At 48.1% G+C, this 15,293-nt stretch overlaps 1 protein-coding gene across 5 annotated transcripts in view; it reads left to right on the forward strand.

Annotated features, from left to right (window-relative positions):
* DOCK1 (dedicator of cytokinesis 1) overlaps positions 1-15,293 on the forward strand; it is a 509,676-nt gene that overhangs the window by 83,902 nt on the left and 410,481 nt on the right. For 4 of the 5 annotated variants that reach the window (XM_047703535.1, XM_047703534.1, XM_047703533.1 and 1 more), the window contains exons 9-13: positions 1,127-1,208; positions 1,621-1,756; positions 4,986-5,058; positions 8,183-8,325; positions 14,692-14,817. In XM_047703535.1, coding sequence (XP_047559491.1) covers positions 1,127-1,208; positions 1,621-1,756; positions 4,986-5,058; positions 8,183-8,325; positions 14,692-14,817 — 560 coding nt within the window. The remainder of the gene's footprint in view (positions 1-1,126; positions 1,209-1,620; positions 1,757-4,985; positions 5,059-8,182; positions 8,326-14,691; positions 14,818-15,293) is intronic. The other variant, XM_047703532.1, reaches the window with a different exon arrangement.

The following is a 15,293-nucleotide window of genomic DNA, read 5'->3' on the forward strand; positions in this document are numbered from 1 at the left end:
CCCCCTTTCCCCCAAAAGAGTATCATTCTTGTCTTAATCTTTTAAGCTTTTAGTTTTTTGTAAGTTTTATTTTTGGACCTTTGGCCTGTTGTTATTTCTGCAACATGATTGGCTGGAAAGCAGCATCTAGAGCAGTGCCTGCTACAGTGCTCTCACTTAATATATGTTGAACAATTTGTTGAACAAAATAGTATAAATGTAAATATTATAGATCTCGTCTCTGCCATTCCTGTTATTTGTAATACGGTCTCTTTTCCTAGTTCTTGCTTTTGTTTCTCAGTATAACTTTCACTTTGTCCATATGGAAAAAATTGTGGTTTAGATTATGTGTGACGTGTGTATGTGTATGCATTTAAAACTGAAACTTCTTCCTTTATATTATTCACATTTTTTTTTAGAGAGAAAGCGTGCACATGCGTGTGAGGGTGGGGAAGGGAAGAGAGAGAGAGGGAGAGGGAGAGAGAGAGAATGAATCTTAAGCAGACGCCACTCTTAGTGTGTGGCCTGATACGGGGCTCGATCTCATGACCTTGAGATCTTGACCTAAGCCAATATCAAGAGTTGGGTGCTTAACCGACAAGTCACCCAGGCACCCCTGTATTATTAAAAAATTAAAGAGTTAGTATGTGACAGAAAACAGAACAAATGGATGAATTTCATCCTCATTTCTGATACAGACTTCATTTCTTATTAGGATTCAATTTGTGTATTTAGCATAGTTGTTTGTTAAGGCTGTGAACTAGTCGTGCAGTGTTTTTTTATGCTGTAAATGAATGAATGCTGGATTTTGGATTATAATCAGTCTAAATAAACCAGTAATGCTCTTAAAATAATGAACTTTGAAATGACATTTGCAAAGAGTTCCACTGCAGTTGTAACCCTAGACATGCCAAATGACAACCCCTCAAGGTTTTGTACTGACCGTTTTCGACTGCTACCTTGTTTGGGAGATGACTTGCATGTTAGTGGAAGAGCCGCTCTGTGTGGTGTGGCTGACATTTCTGAGCTCGTGCAGTCTCCTGCATTGTGGACCTCCGTGATGGTAATCATAAATCAGTGTGGGTGTTTGTTTAGTGCCCTGTTGTATTTGGAAAATGAATTCGCTTTTATTTCTTTTGTTTTCAAGTGAAAACTACCTGGTTCGCTGGTCCAGTTCAGGATTGCCTAAAGATATAGACAGATTACATAATTTGCGAGCTGTCTTTACTGTAAGTACACCCAAAGCAGTTCATTTGAATCATCCACCATCCTAATGATTATTTTTAATGACCTCCCTCTGTCTTTCCTCCCTGCTGGAGCATGGATCCTTGGGATGCCTGCAATCCATGGGAATTCAGTAATAACAAAATGCCTTCCCAGAGCTGTTCTGGGTCTCTAGCTTCCCTGTGAATCCCCGTGGCAGAGATCTACCCCAGCACTCTCTTAAACTTGTATCTGAAGTTTGCTTAACATTAATCGACTGTTGTTACTCAGTTCCTTTTTGTTATGTGAATAACTTATTAAGATGCTAAAAAGTGGTCAGAGAAGAGCATTTCAATCCATCTTTTTACTGTCTGTTTCAATTGAACCTGCACTGAGTAATGGTTCTCTAAAATAATTTATGGAAATTAATATTTCTAGGACCTCGGAAGCAAAGACCTGAAAAGGGACAAAATCAGTTTTGTTTGTCAAATCGTTCGAGTGGGTCGCATGGAGCTGAGGGACAACAACACCAGGAAACTGACCTCGGGCTTGCGGCGGCCTTTCGGAGTGGCCGGTAATGCACCCTTCTCCTTTTCCTGAGTTTCAGGATCTTCACTTTCACTGTGAGTAGGCGCTGCTGCAGCTGAATGCTGGACAGCGGGCTGCTCTGATTTATAAACTCTTCTGTTAGAAGAAAAAAAGTCTTCTTTTCTTTGTGGTTTCTGTGGACGCGCAGCTCAGGAGGCTTCAGTCTGCAAGTTTCAGATGTAAATCATATATTTGGTTTTCAAGCAGATCCCATCTCCTGAGGGAGACCCTGACCCACATTCTCAGCCTGGAGGAAAGCCAGCCACTGGATGCTTTCAGGGTTTCTGGACTTGGTGATCGATTGATTTAGGAGGGAATTTGCACTGAATAGTCAAAAGTGATGAAGAGGTAGAAGGAGAACAGACCGTGAGGAGGACATGGTTATCTTGAAATAGGTGTCGTCTGTCCTCTATGTTTGTGTTCTGTTATTTTGGTGACAGCTCAAGGAAAGGGAGAGATTAGTCACATCTGCTGGGGGGAAGGTGAGTGTCCTCAGTCTGTTGGGGGAAGGTGAAAGTGTCCCCCTAGTCTTCTGGGGGAAGGTGAAGGTGTCCCCCCAGTCTGCTGGGGGGAAGGTGAGAGTGTCTCCAGTCTACTGGGAGAAGGTGAGAGTGTCCCTGGTCTGCTTGGGGGAAGGTGAAGGTGTCCCCATTCTGCTGGAGGAAGGCGAGGTATCCCCAGTCTGCTGGGGGAGGGTGAAGAAAGCTCTATGTTTTTGGTGTGAATGATAGATATTTGAATGTAGTGATTCTTGATGCTAACTGTACCTGAGAACGGTTTGGAGAACTGTTGAAAAATGTATTCTTGCCCAGCCCCCACAGCCTGCCAGTGAAATTAGAATTGCTGCTTTAACCAGCATCACCTGTGAGCCACTATGGGCCCTGCCGTGAGGGGGACACGGTTATCTTGAAATAGACAGCAGACAGTGGGCCGCTGCCGTCACACTGTCTTTCCTCCTTGTGTCACATGCGGCATTGAGCATGCCGGTGGGGCTGTCCTGAAGTCGTGAGCACCTGTGATCTACTCTGGACGTCCTCCCTCCGGCTGTTCTCTCCCCACCTCAGAAGGTGGGTCACCTTTTTGGTAATCAGCTTCTGCCCATTGTGGTGCAATTCCCATTCCCACATAGGAACTTAATTTTGAGGTTTTATCCAGAATAACTTCTGCGTGTTTATGTCGACAGAGCCCAGATGAACGTGTCGTGGACCTTTAAGCCCATAGTTCTCTGGAAGCCTTCTATGGAAAATAGCATGTCACATTTCTCTCTTAATATAGTGCAACAGCGGGGATATAAAAATTACGAAAAAGCAAAAAGCATCGTTAAGACATATGTCATTCAGAATTCCGTGTAGCCGGGCTCTCAGCCAGAGCAAGAACTTCTGTGGCGTGGGCCAGCGTGCTGCAAGCGGCCGTGAGGGAGACACCCCATGAAATCTGTCCATATTGTCACGGCCTTCGCCTCCGGGCTTGGGAGGGGGTCCTGGGAGCTGCTGGGAGGGCGGTCACTTCCAGGACATAGAGGATGAAGGCTGCCTTCTCCTGCCTGGATGCGAGTCCCCATCCTTGCTTCCTCGCTGCCTTCCTGCGAGACTTGGCTGGGTTTCTGATGTGTTCCTGGGGCAGACACTGGGCGTGTTTGACCAGGGGACACACTCAGTTGGCGGGATCATTTCTGCGACGGAGGAGAGAGGTGTGCAGACACATAGGCAGGTGGTCCACCGTGGGTTATGGGCAGCAGGTGGTGTCCAAGGCTCAGATTGCTCATGTCGTGGCCCAGAGTTCCAGGCTGGTGCTGGAAGTGTGGGCTTGGGCACGGGAGCATCCAACGATAGGTGCACCTAGAGCCGATCGCTTGCATCTAAGAAGGCTTCAAGCTGGGAGCGTCTTCTAGGAGGTGGAGACTGCGGTCCAGGCCACACACTGCAGAGCAGCCGCAACCAGAGGTTCCAATTCGTGTGTGCTTCTGCGACCTGCATCTCTCAGCACACGCATAGGCTCTTTGCTCTGGGAGGAACACTGGTATAGCAGAGGGCGTGGGGCTGCGTTCTGCCTGGGAGCATATCCAGGGGCTCCCTGGGCTCCACTGGACCAGCCAGGAGCGGGCATTGCCCCTCTTCTGGTCCTCTAGAGCCCTCCCCATTTCTGGGGGTCAGGTGGTAGAAATGGAAATTGTCCGCATTTGAAGTTGATGGCTGTGGACACCAAGGAAGGCACCACAAAGAGAGAAGCCGGCCTGCTGCCCACCTCTCTGCGGTCAGGGGTGGTGGTCAAACAGAGAGAGGGTGACTGTCCAGGACTGTTCTTCTTGGGGTCTCAGGCTGTGTCGGTCACAGCTTGACCAGCAGAGACTTTCTGGCTCTCTGACTTGGGGCAAGGTCATCTGATTGTGTCCTTGAGCCTGAATTTCCTTAGTTGTGCAGGAGGTGATGGTGAGGAATCGCTTTTCTGGTGTGCTTGGAAGAGTGTCCACAGCTGGGGGCGTGCAGTGGGTTGGTGGATGGTAGTGACTTTACTATCGTGATGTCACTCGGGGGAATGCGAGAACTTTCAGATGCCCCAGAGCTGGGCCAGCCAGTGTGGTCGGCCCTGGCCACAGGCGGTTGTTACGTAGAAGAATGAAATCAAAGGAAAAATTCGGTCCTACCACCACATTTCAGGTGCTTGTGGTTCCAGAACATCTCATCATAGGACGTGCTGCTGGGCAGTGCATCTCTAAAGTGTCTGTTGTGTCCTAGGCAAAGGAATGAATGAATGAATGAATGAATGAATTTATTTTTAAAAGTATTTTAAAATAAAGAAAAGAGAGAGAGAGAGAGAGAGCGAGCGTGCACAAATGGAGGAGAGGCAGGCAGAGGAAGAGGGAGAAGCAGGCTCCTAGCTGAGCAGGGAGTGTGACATAGGGCTCGATCCTAGGACCCCGGGATCATGGCCTGAGCCAACCTCAGACGCTTAACTGACTGAGCCACCCAGGCGCTCCCAGGCAAAGGAGTGTGCTAAGTGGAACTCTGCTGTTTGAACCCCATTGGGCCAGCATTTTCATATAACTTCATTTTTCTTTTGAACATGGAAGTGCTGTAAACTCAGCTATTTCAAAAAAAACATTGCCACCGCACGGTTTATGCTGTTGTTAGTCAGAAGACAATCTGCTGTTCCTCTTTGTTTGTTTTCTCTGATTATAGCACTTATACAAAACAATGTTCTTTTCTCGTCCCCAGTGATGGACGTAACAGATATCATAAATGGGAAAGTAGATGACGAAGACAAGCAGCACTTCATTCCCTTCCAGCCGTAAGTATGGAGCCGTCAGAGCATCGACGAGATAGAACATGGAGAACATGTGTTTGTAGTAATTCTCTTGGAAATTAAGTTTATAAATTCAGCACCAGTAGACATTGCTTCTTTTCTAATAATGAAGAATTTGTGGAATCACTGCCATCCTGCATGGCATTTTTGTAGCCCCAAGAATCTTGGGTTACAGTTGCTTTATGGTCTTGCATGGAGAAGTTCTCTGTGTGTTTCAGGGGAGTCACCTTATATCACACGGGACACGCAGAAATACCCTTCTGTGAGCATGCGTGTTTCTCTGCATCATGGATGTTTTCTAGTAGCTATTCACATACTCAAAATACAGTACATTCAAATTCATCACGGGAGGTGGCTCCGTTTAAAATAGAAAACCAAACAAAATAATTACGAATTGTTTTATAAGGCGAGAAGGAATGCTGGAAGCAAATAATCATGCTGCTGATTTTCTGTCTCTGGTTGCTTCGAGTGGACCGGGTCTGTGCTCGCCACTCTTAGGGTTTATCTAGTTTGGAAGCTGAGTGTGTGGAGAGGTGCGGGAAGCTTGGAAAACATTTAGAGGAGATTTGTTAAGTTGATTCTCTGATTGGAAGGTAGATCCCGTGGAAATGGTCGAAAGAGTCAGTTATTTCCTTGGAGAGTAAGGTGAGAGAGTACCTCCGTAACAGCCTGCAGCCATTTCACTGGGCATCTTAGACAGCCATGGAGAGGAAGAGGTTTAGAGTGGTTTAAGATAATCAGAAGAGACATTTTCCTGCTGGGGGTGGGAAGTCTTAGAAGAGGAGACCATAAGGCATGTTGGCACGACCTGTCAGAGTGCTCCGCCTTCTGCCTCTTCTCATTTCTGCTTTTACTTAAGTGGCTCCAAGCTTGGAACAGATTTTATTTTGGGACCTGTACCTTGTGTTCAGGTGTTGGCCGAGGAGGCTTGGAGGCTGGGGATACCCAGCGTGGGGCTGAGCGAGTCTCCCTGGGGTAAGGTGGGCTGGAGCTGTGAGCTAGGCTTCCCTTTGTACCACCCATTCTTGCATGAGGGATCCCCGTACTCAGCCCCAGGCTGGAGAACCACGTGTTTAGGATGGGATTAGAGTGGTTTTCTTCGCTGGCAGGTGGTCTAGTCAGAAGGAAATTCTAGTCTAGTCTAGGAAATTCCACAGTCTGCTCAGTGGAAAATTTTGTGATCTTCCCAACATGAGACTAACTGAAAACGCTGCATTAACCAGCTTGAAGTGGGTGTCTCGCTACACAGAACTGGAGACACAGGTGTTTTGTGGCTTTATTCTGTTAGAGTTGCTTTTCTGCCCAATATGGTAACCTTCTGTCCAGTATGGTAATCATGAGCTACATGTGGCTATTAAAACTAGTGAAGATTGAATAAAAGTAAATACTTAGTTCTTCATTTACACTAGTCCCATTTAAAGTGTTCAGTACCACAGGTAGCTGGTGGCTACCGTATCTGTCATTACGGATCTAGAGCATTCCCATCATTGCAGAACATCCTGTTGGATAGTACTTCCTTGTAATCACACCCAGCTAAGATAGTTACAAGGATAGTTACCAGTTCTGCACGATCTAGAAGTTTCCTCAGTAAACAAGGGAAACATCATCTTTGAACATGGGCAGATATTGAGGTAATAAATAAAATATACCCTTAAAAAATGATAATATTAAGTTGCTTCTTTTGCCCATGAGAAATAATGTAGCCCAGTGCTGATTTGAATGCTGTTTTATCTATTAGACCTCAGAGTTTCCTGATGCCCTGATGTACCACTGAGTTGAAATTACCTGTTGCCTGCTAGTATCTTCTGGGAAAAGTCAAGGAAAAAAGAAGAACTGTGGGTTATTGTTTGGAAAGTTAGGGGAGTTATTAGTTTTAGATTCCCTAGTTTAAATTTCAGTGGGACATGTTAGGAGCCATCTGAGATAGCATATTGCCGCCATCTTTTTCTGTCTTACAGCAAAACACCCATCTTAAAAAATACTGTTACACGTTCAACTCTTACTGTAATTTGTGACTCCTTGCTCCATTAAAAGAAGACTAATACACAGATTAATATTTCCAGTGCTTGAAACAAAAGAGAAGCATGATTTTAATAGCAAAATAAGCAATGAAACCAGTTCTTTGGGAAATGCCATGCTAATGAAACCGTTTTTTGCTCCATTAAAACTGATTTATTATATGCAGGATAAGTTTTAGGGAAGGAAACACAGAGTACATCTTTTTCTTTCTGTCTTTTTTAACTTGGTGAAGTAAATGAAAGCAGTTCTCAGCTCTCTTGAGTAATGTGGCCTCATGTGATAAATAACACTTGGCCTTGGTTCTGGAAATGATTTTAAGCATTAGGCACTTGATGTCCATTTTCTTGCTCTCATTGCATGCTGTGTTTGCTGTGCTACGTGGTATTTCTCTTTGCACGTGGTGCCTGTTTGTACTTAACTGTTGGTTTTAGTGTAGCTTCTATGAACAACTCATGGTCCACAGGACCCCCAAATGTTGATGGTTTACATTCATAATTGGGTCACAGTTTGACCTTTCAGACAGGGTACTTATGTCTCCAAAGACTGTGCCATTCTTCTCACACTTAATTATCAGAGGCCACATTGGGTAACACAGGTCGATGGAGCAGAGTGGTTGGTCGTCACCCAAGTTCCCCAAGCAATTAAGTTGTAGGGATCATTTTTTTTGGTCTTGATTTTGCTTTTCCCTTTGCACCACCTGCCCCTTGATCTATGCCATGGTCAGGAATTACTGAAATTGAAGAAACAGATCTAAACATTCCTTGCAATTAAATGCTGTCCAACCACATTATTTTCAGATAAGTGCCCTTTTTTATTATCTGGTAGAAATGGAGTGGACGCTTGGTGCATGTTTATGTCTGGGGATAGGGTCGACCTCGTTTGCTTTACTTCTCTTGTGTGGTTCAGCATTTTCCTGATCAATGCTCTTCCCTGTCTCTCTTGTCACCTATCCTGTCCTTTGTCGTGCGTTGATTCATGATCACTCTCTCGCATTCGGTGACGATGATCTCTTGTGTTCCCTTGTTACCGTGACCTCTGGGTCTCTGTGCCCCTTTGTCTCCTGTGGTCTTGGTCGTCCCGTGCCCTCCAGGCTCGCGTTGGATGACGCCATTCGACACAAGCCGCTGAACATGTCATCCCGTTTTTCACCCAGGGTGGCAGGGGAGAATGACTTCCTTCAGACTGTTATAAACAAAGTCATTGCTGCCAAAGAAGTCAACCACAAGGGCCAGGGTATGTATTCTGTTGTTTTATTGCTACAAATGTTCACTTATTACATGAACTTGGGATAATGCTGTATGGTTTGCATTTTAGTTTGATGATCATGATGGTGGTGATGATGATGAGGATGCTGCTGCTGATGGTGGTGATGGTGTTCCTGGTGGTGGTGATGTTGGTGATGAGATTGGTGATGATGGTGGTGGTGATGGTGATGATAGTGATGATGTTGGTGATGGTGCTCATGGTTCTGATGATGTTGGTGATGAGGATGGTGATGAAGATGGTGGTGATGGTGATGATAGCGATGATGGTGGTGATGGTGCTCGTGGTTCTGATGACATTGGTGATGAGGATTGTGATGATGATGGTGGTGATGGTGATGTTAGTGATGATGTTGATCATGGTGCTGATGGTTCTGATGATGTTGGTGATGAGGATGGTCATGATGATGATGGTGATGGGGATGATAGTGTTGATGGTGGTGATGGTGCTCGTGGTTCTGATGATGTTGGTGTTGAGGATGGTTGTGATACTGTTGGTGATGGTAATGATGATTTTGGTCATGGTGCTCGTGGTGGTGGTGATGTTGGTGATGAGGATGGTGATGATGATGATGATGTTAATGATGAGAACGAGGATGGTGGTGGTGGTGATGCTGCTGATGGTGATGGTGATATGGGCAGTGTTGGGTCATGATCTACATGGACAATGGATATACAGCGTATGGAGGTTTTCTTGCTGGTCCCTCTTGTGAGCGTGGCTGAGAGCCAACCCCTAGATGAGTGGGGGAAGGCTGAGCGGGACACGATGACATGTTTGCAAAGAGTCCAGAGTTGATGAGACTTGGAAGCAAGTAATTTGTTTGCCTTCCTGAGTCTTCTCCAGCCCTCCCCTCTCCTCCCAGCCATTTTCGAAAGCACATACAGGATTTTACAAGAGAATACAGTCACTGTCCACTGGTTGATACTCCATCTTTGCTGCTCAGAGAAATGTGGAGGCATCGGACACAGCCCAGCTCTGTGTGCACCATTGATTTTCTCTTCTGTGCCCTTGTCACATGCTTGGTCCCAGCACATGGTTTCCTGGGCCTCTCCTTCCTCCCGGCAAAGCTGTGGCTTTGTTTTGGAGATGAATCTCTCTTCAGTTTTGTAATGGAAGGGGTTTTTCCTCCTGACTCCACCATCTTGCACTCATCGTTTTTAATCCCACACTGACAGGTTTCCCAGCAGCTGACCTTCTGTTGGCAGAGGCAATGAATCAATCACCTGGGGCTGGTCACAGTTGGCACTTGGGCTGGCCAGGACCGCTGCCAGAAAACAGCTGTTTACGGAGGCCTCGCCTCTGGCTCTAGGGCAAGTCACCTTCAGAACTTCTCCTACCTAAGGCTGCTCTCAGCAACAGTGGGAGAAACCCATTCTTCCGGTCCTCAGTCCTCGGTTAGATGCAGACTTATCAGAAACTCAGTAGAGCTTAAGTGGCTAGACCTCTTTGATTGTTGAGTTATCTTATGTCACTAGCTTTTTTTTTTTTTTCTTTTTTTTTTATTTAAAGAGAGAGAGAGAGAGGGAGCGAGCATGAGCATAGGCAGACAGAGTGGCAGGCAGAGGCAGAGGGAGAAACAGGCTCCCCGCCGAGCAAGGAGCCTGATGTGGGACTCGATCCCAGGACGCCGGGATCATGACCTGAGCCGAAGGCAGCCGCTTAACCAACTGAGCCACCCAGGCGTCCCTGTCACTAGCTTTTTAAGAAATGATTCTCTTGCCTCATTTCCCATTGTTATAAAGGAGAGTATGAATTGAGTTTGAAGAACATTCTGGAGGAGGGAGAAGCCTTTGGCTTTCTCTGGTGTGAACCGGCCAGCCCCCTCCCTGATAAACAACAACAAAACAAAAACCCCAACTAAAGCATTAATGAACTGTGGCCTCTGTTGACAGAGTGGTTTAAGCTGACCCAGGACCCACCTTCTCATCAATTACCAGCTCTCTGATTTGCACTTTAATTGAAAACCATAGGGAGGTCCAATTAAAGCTGTTTTGATTGGAGCCAGCCTCAGCCTGGGAGCACCTGCCCCCAGACCCCAGGCTTCCACTGGATTGATTTTCTCTTGCAGAGCCATCAGATTCTGAGAAACACTGTCCCAGAGTTACACAGGAGAAGTGGAGGTTGGTGTCAGGCCAGCAGGAGGACCCACAACCAGGCTCATGGGTGTCAGGGTGCAAACCTGTGTCTCCAGAGCTGAGAGTGGGGGGCTCAGTTCCTTGAAGTCCAGAAGGAGGAGTGTTTCCAGGTCACAGTGAGAACTGAGAGACAAGAACATTGTTTTTTCAAGGGGACCCCAGGTGCCTTCCTGAACTGAAGTGCCCCTGGGGTAATGTTGCTGGCTGGTTTTTAGATTGTCCTTGAAGCTAAAGTGAATGTGTCTCTTGCGGCCCACTGGTAAGCCTGCTTCTGTGTGTAGCAGGGAGACCCGAGAGAGAGAGAGCTGTGAGGCGTGTGGGTTTGCCCCCTGGAGCTCCGTGTTTTCACCAGTGGTGACCCACACTGCCCCTGTTGATGTCTGCCTGCCGGTTGGGCTGTAGTGGAGTCCCTGGCAGCGGAAGGGATGGGAGGTGGGCAGTCTTCACAAAGAACCGGGGAACTTCCCATGCTCATCTGTTCTGATCTCCTCTCTAGGCTTTCACCCATTTTAGGTTGACATCCACATGTTTATTTGTCACAATTGACATTTTTTATGGTTAGCCCAAATTATCCTGAACCCTGACCCCAGAGGTGGTGGGTGTTTAATGTGGACAGAGAGACTGCAGACACACCAGGACCTGGACCTCCGTTCCTATTGTTTGCCAGAGAATGTATGCTAATCTCTGGTTTGTAGCTACTCTGGTTAAGCAAAAGTCAACCTAGAGTGCACTTTTTCTTTGGAAATTGGCCTCATTTTCTCCTTTGAGGAAAGTGTTTTAAACCCAATGTAATCAGCAGAGTTTAATCTCCGTGTTTAAATAGTGTTATAACAAATTGAATTGTGTCATTAAGTTACTTTGTTTATGAACTAAGATGGTTGAGCAAGCTGGTATTTGTGAGAAAGAAAAGGTGTTGGAAAGGTGGCAGGAGTTTTGCGTGGTGTTATTAAACATTTCTCTGCCTCTGACCTCTGTAGGTGATCACTGCACCACGTCCTACAGGGCCTTGTGAAATGTCTTCGAGTCCCATTCATTCTGGGGACATTCATTGCTTTGGCAGGTTTTTGGGGACTTGTGTGAGATTTGAGAGCCTGTCCGCCACACCCTGGTGTCCCCAGTAGGGATCCCGTGCGACTGTGTCACCTGCTCTGATAATCTCCCCTTGCATTTCTGCGGGTGTCCCTTTCATATGGCTCTGCTCTGCCAGAGGACACAGCCATGGGTTCAGTGCCTGGCCCTTCAAGGGACCTCTCCTGCAGGTCCAGAGCGTCACCAGCCTGTGGTGCTTTTTTGGGAATTAGAAAAGGAGTGCCCGTCATCTGGGTGAGTAGGGAGATGCAGGCAGTGCCTGGGTACATAGCTTGGGGAGCAAGAGTGTGGGTTGGGCTTAGCTCCCAATTGGCTTTCTTTGCCAGGAACTTGTGGCAGGGCACGTTCTTTTTTTTTTTTTTTTTTACAGATTTATTTCAGAGAGAGACTTACAGAGATAGTGTGAGAGAGAGCATGAGTAGGGAGGAGAGGGAGGAGGCAGCCTCCCCACTGAGCGGGGAGCCTGATGTGGGGCTCAGCCCCAGGACCCCTGAGATCATGACCTGATCCTAAGGCAAATGCTCAACCGACTGAGCCCCCCAGGTGCCCCTGCAGTGCACATTCTGAGCCATGAGACATGGGCCCCTGTTTTGGTGTCACGCCCTGACATCATCTTAGGGACCTCTTTTTATTGGTTATGTTTCTTTCTTCTTCCTTCAAACTCTCCCTCTTATGATTTGGAGTTTTAGATTCTGAAAAGAAACAAAGGAAAAACTATGAAAGGAAAGGAAAATACCACGCATGAAACAGTCTGCCTTAGATAACACACCTGTTTCTGTTTTTGCCTCTTTTCTCTCCCAGTTTCTCAACAAAGAGGCTTATGCCTCCTCCCTCTGACCTTTATTTTCTGTTCCTCCTTTGTCCTTCTCCCATCAGCATTGCCCCCCACAAGCACCCTGGCCTTACCAGGGTGCACTCGCTGAGGTCTGTGGTAACACCCGGCTGCTCTGTGCCAGGACACTGCCCTGGTGCCCTGTTCTCTGGGCTGCATTTTGTGCCAGTGGCCGCACTGTGCCACCCCTCTGGGCTTCCCATTTTCTCCGGCCTCTGATGTCCTGTGTGAGCTTTAATGTTGGGAATTCAGTGTGTAGTTCAGGGCCCTCTTCTTTCTTTCCTTTTTTTTTTTTTTTAAATATTTTATTTATTTATTTGACAGAGAGAGATCACAAGTAGGCAGAGAGGCAGACAGAGAGAGAGAGAGGAGGAAGCAGGCCCCCCACCAAGCAGAGAGCCCGATGCGGGACTCGATCCCAGGACCCTGAGATCATGACCTGAGCCGAAGGCAGAGGCTTATTAACCCACTGAGCCACCCAGGCGCCCCATAGGGCCCTCTTCTTTCTATCCTTGCTTGTGCTCTCACCGTTCAGGACGTGGCCGGGGTGCAGGGTTTTCTGACTCAGGGATGGGTATCCCCGGCACCTGCTATTGGCCGTGCCCAGGGCCCTCCCCTGTAGCCACCCCTCCTTTGTCAAGTTCTAGTTTGATCTCCACACAGTCCTCTCCACCCCCACCTCCATGGTGTTGCCTGGGTTCCTGCAGTGGCTTCTCTCCTGGGATCCTCACTTGGCTCTGAACTGTCCCCCCTCCCACCTGCTCACGATCCCCAGAGTACTGTTAAGTGGGATCCTGGTACTTGCTTGTCTTTCCAGCCTCCCCACTCCCTTCACATGGAGCAGTTCCCGCCATGGCTGATTCGGCCCTGCAGGGTTGAGACCCTGCTGCCTTCCGAACCTCCTCTCACGCGTCTCTAGCTGCGGCTCGGGTCATCCAGCACCTGGATAGGCACAAGTCCGCATGCTCCTTGCTTAGGGTCAACTCATCTCCTGATCTCTTGTGATGTCCCTTCGGGAGAGCCTCGGTGACCCTCAGGATCCCCATTGTGGGGATATACTCTCCAGGCGCCCTGGACTTTTCCTTACAAAGCTCTTGGCCATTGCATATTTCACTGAGCCTGTAGGTTTAGTATTTTACTCGTGGGACAGAAGCTGAGTCCCTGGTGAGGATACAGTGAATGTTTGCTCTGTGTCTGCCATGCCCAGTGTGTGTCGGGCACACAGTAGGTGCTTACTGACACTTCTGAGTAGATCAGAGGGACTGTCTAGATGGCAGGAGGAGAAGACTTCACCCCCTGGCAGAGAAAAAAATGTCATCAGTGACTGTGGGCTTTCTCAACCACAAGTGATATAGGTCTTGGCAGAGGATAGATTTTTTTGGGCTGGCTGATAAGAGACAGGAAGCTCTAGAAAAGGGTGTGAGGTTTGGGGTTTCATCAAGCAGAACGGCTCTGGGCAGCGGCAGCTTCAGGTGACGCTCCTCATGTGGGACCATCAGGTGTCCCCCAGTTCTACTTGGAATGCTCGTTGGTGGACAGCATGTACAGTTCTCCCGTTGGCCTTCTACTGAAGGCAGTGTGCAGAGCTGAGTGGTGGTGAATGGTCCCTGCTCCCTGGAAACATGCATCCTAGGGGAGGAATGGGCTGGACAGACAGATAAACACACACACACTAGTAGTGTTAATGAGAGCGAATGCCTTTGTACTCTTATGGGCACTTAGGGTCCTGCAGAGCCGAGTGACCAGAGAGCAAGCAGGCCAGGCCTCCAAGGTCCCAGGGATGGAGACCCGGATGTGTCAGCTGACAGCGACAACCTCCCTTCCCACCTGGAAGCGAGGCTCTGTCTGTTGAATGGCTGAGAGAGCCATGCACCTGATTTGTCTCCCGCCTTTGATTTTGTTAAAAAGTGCCTGCTGTAGTCCCTCTTCTTTTTACTTCCTCTGTGCTGGCTGCACAGCAGTATTTTCCTCAAAATGCAACTCTTGCTTCGCATGGTAGAGGGAGAGGCTGGCAGATAGCCTCAGCTCCCAGCCGGCAGCAAGTTCACCGTGTTCTCTGCGCGGCAGCCCTCCCGTCTGGCTCGGGGTTCTGGAGTCTTCACTTGCCCTCCTTGGACAGAGCATTAGTTCTCCTTCACTGTCATGTCATGCCACAGAGGGACCAGGCTTCCTTGGCTGTGCGGGAGCTGGCTTGCTGGCGGCTCACTGAAAAGGTTTCCTGAAATAATCTTTCAAAAATGTAGAAGATAAAACATGACTCATGTGCCATTGTTTTTCTAGGTTTGTGGGTAACACTGAAATTACTTCCTGGAGATATCCATCAGATTAGAAAAGAGTTTCCTCACTTAGTGGACAGGACCACTGCGGTGGCCCGGAAGACGGGCTTTCCGGAGATAATCATGCCTGGTAAGAGCGGATTCCTTCTGCGCCCTGGCTGTGGCGCGGGCGGCGTTCGGGGAGCTCGTCCAGCCGGCTGCAAGGCGCAGTACGGGGACGGTGTCCTGGAGGAGCTCTGGCAAGCAGAGAGTTGTGCTGGTGGGAGGTGACGCGTGAACCCCAGCATGGCCGTAGTTCATCTCTGCAGGCAGGAGCTGAGGCCAGACTGAGAGCTGGCCACCTGGGTTTGGGCTGCGGGGAGGTGGCTTCTCTTGGTTGTCCTAACCTGCTGGTGGGAGTGACTTTTGGTGGCATTGTATAAGGATAAGCGAGGGAATGGATGTTTCCAGAAACCCAGCCCTGAGAACCTGAGGTGGGTTTCCACCACCAGCTGGAGTGAACATCATCATTCCTGTAGGCAAACCCTTTGTTACCCTTAATCTAGAAGCCTTTCAGGTTATCTCTGCCCTGTATCGTCTGGTGAAAAGGAAGAACGGGAGTGAGAC

Source organism: Lutra lutra, chromosome 14, assembly GCF_902655055.1.
Source record: "Lutra lutra chromosome 14, mLutLut1.2, whole genome shotgun sequence".
NCBI lineage: Eukaryota > Metazoa > Chordata > Mammalia > Carnivora > Mustelidae > Lutra > Lutra lutra.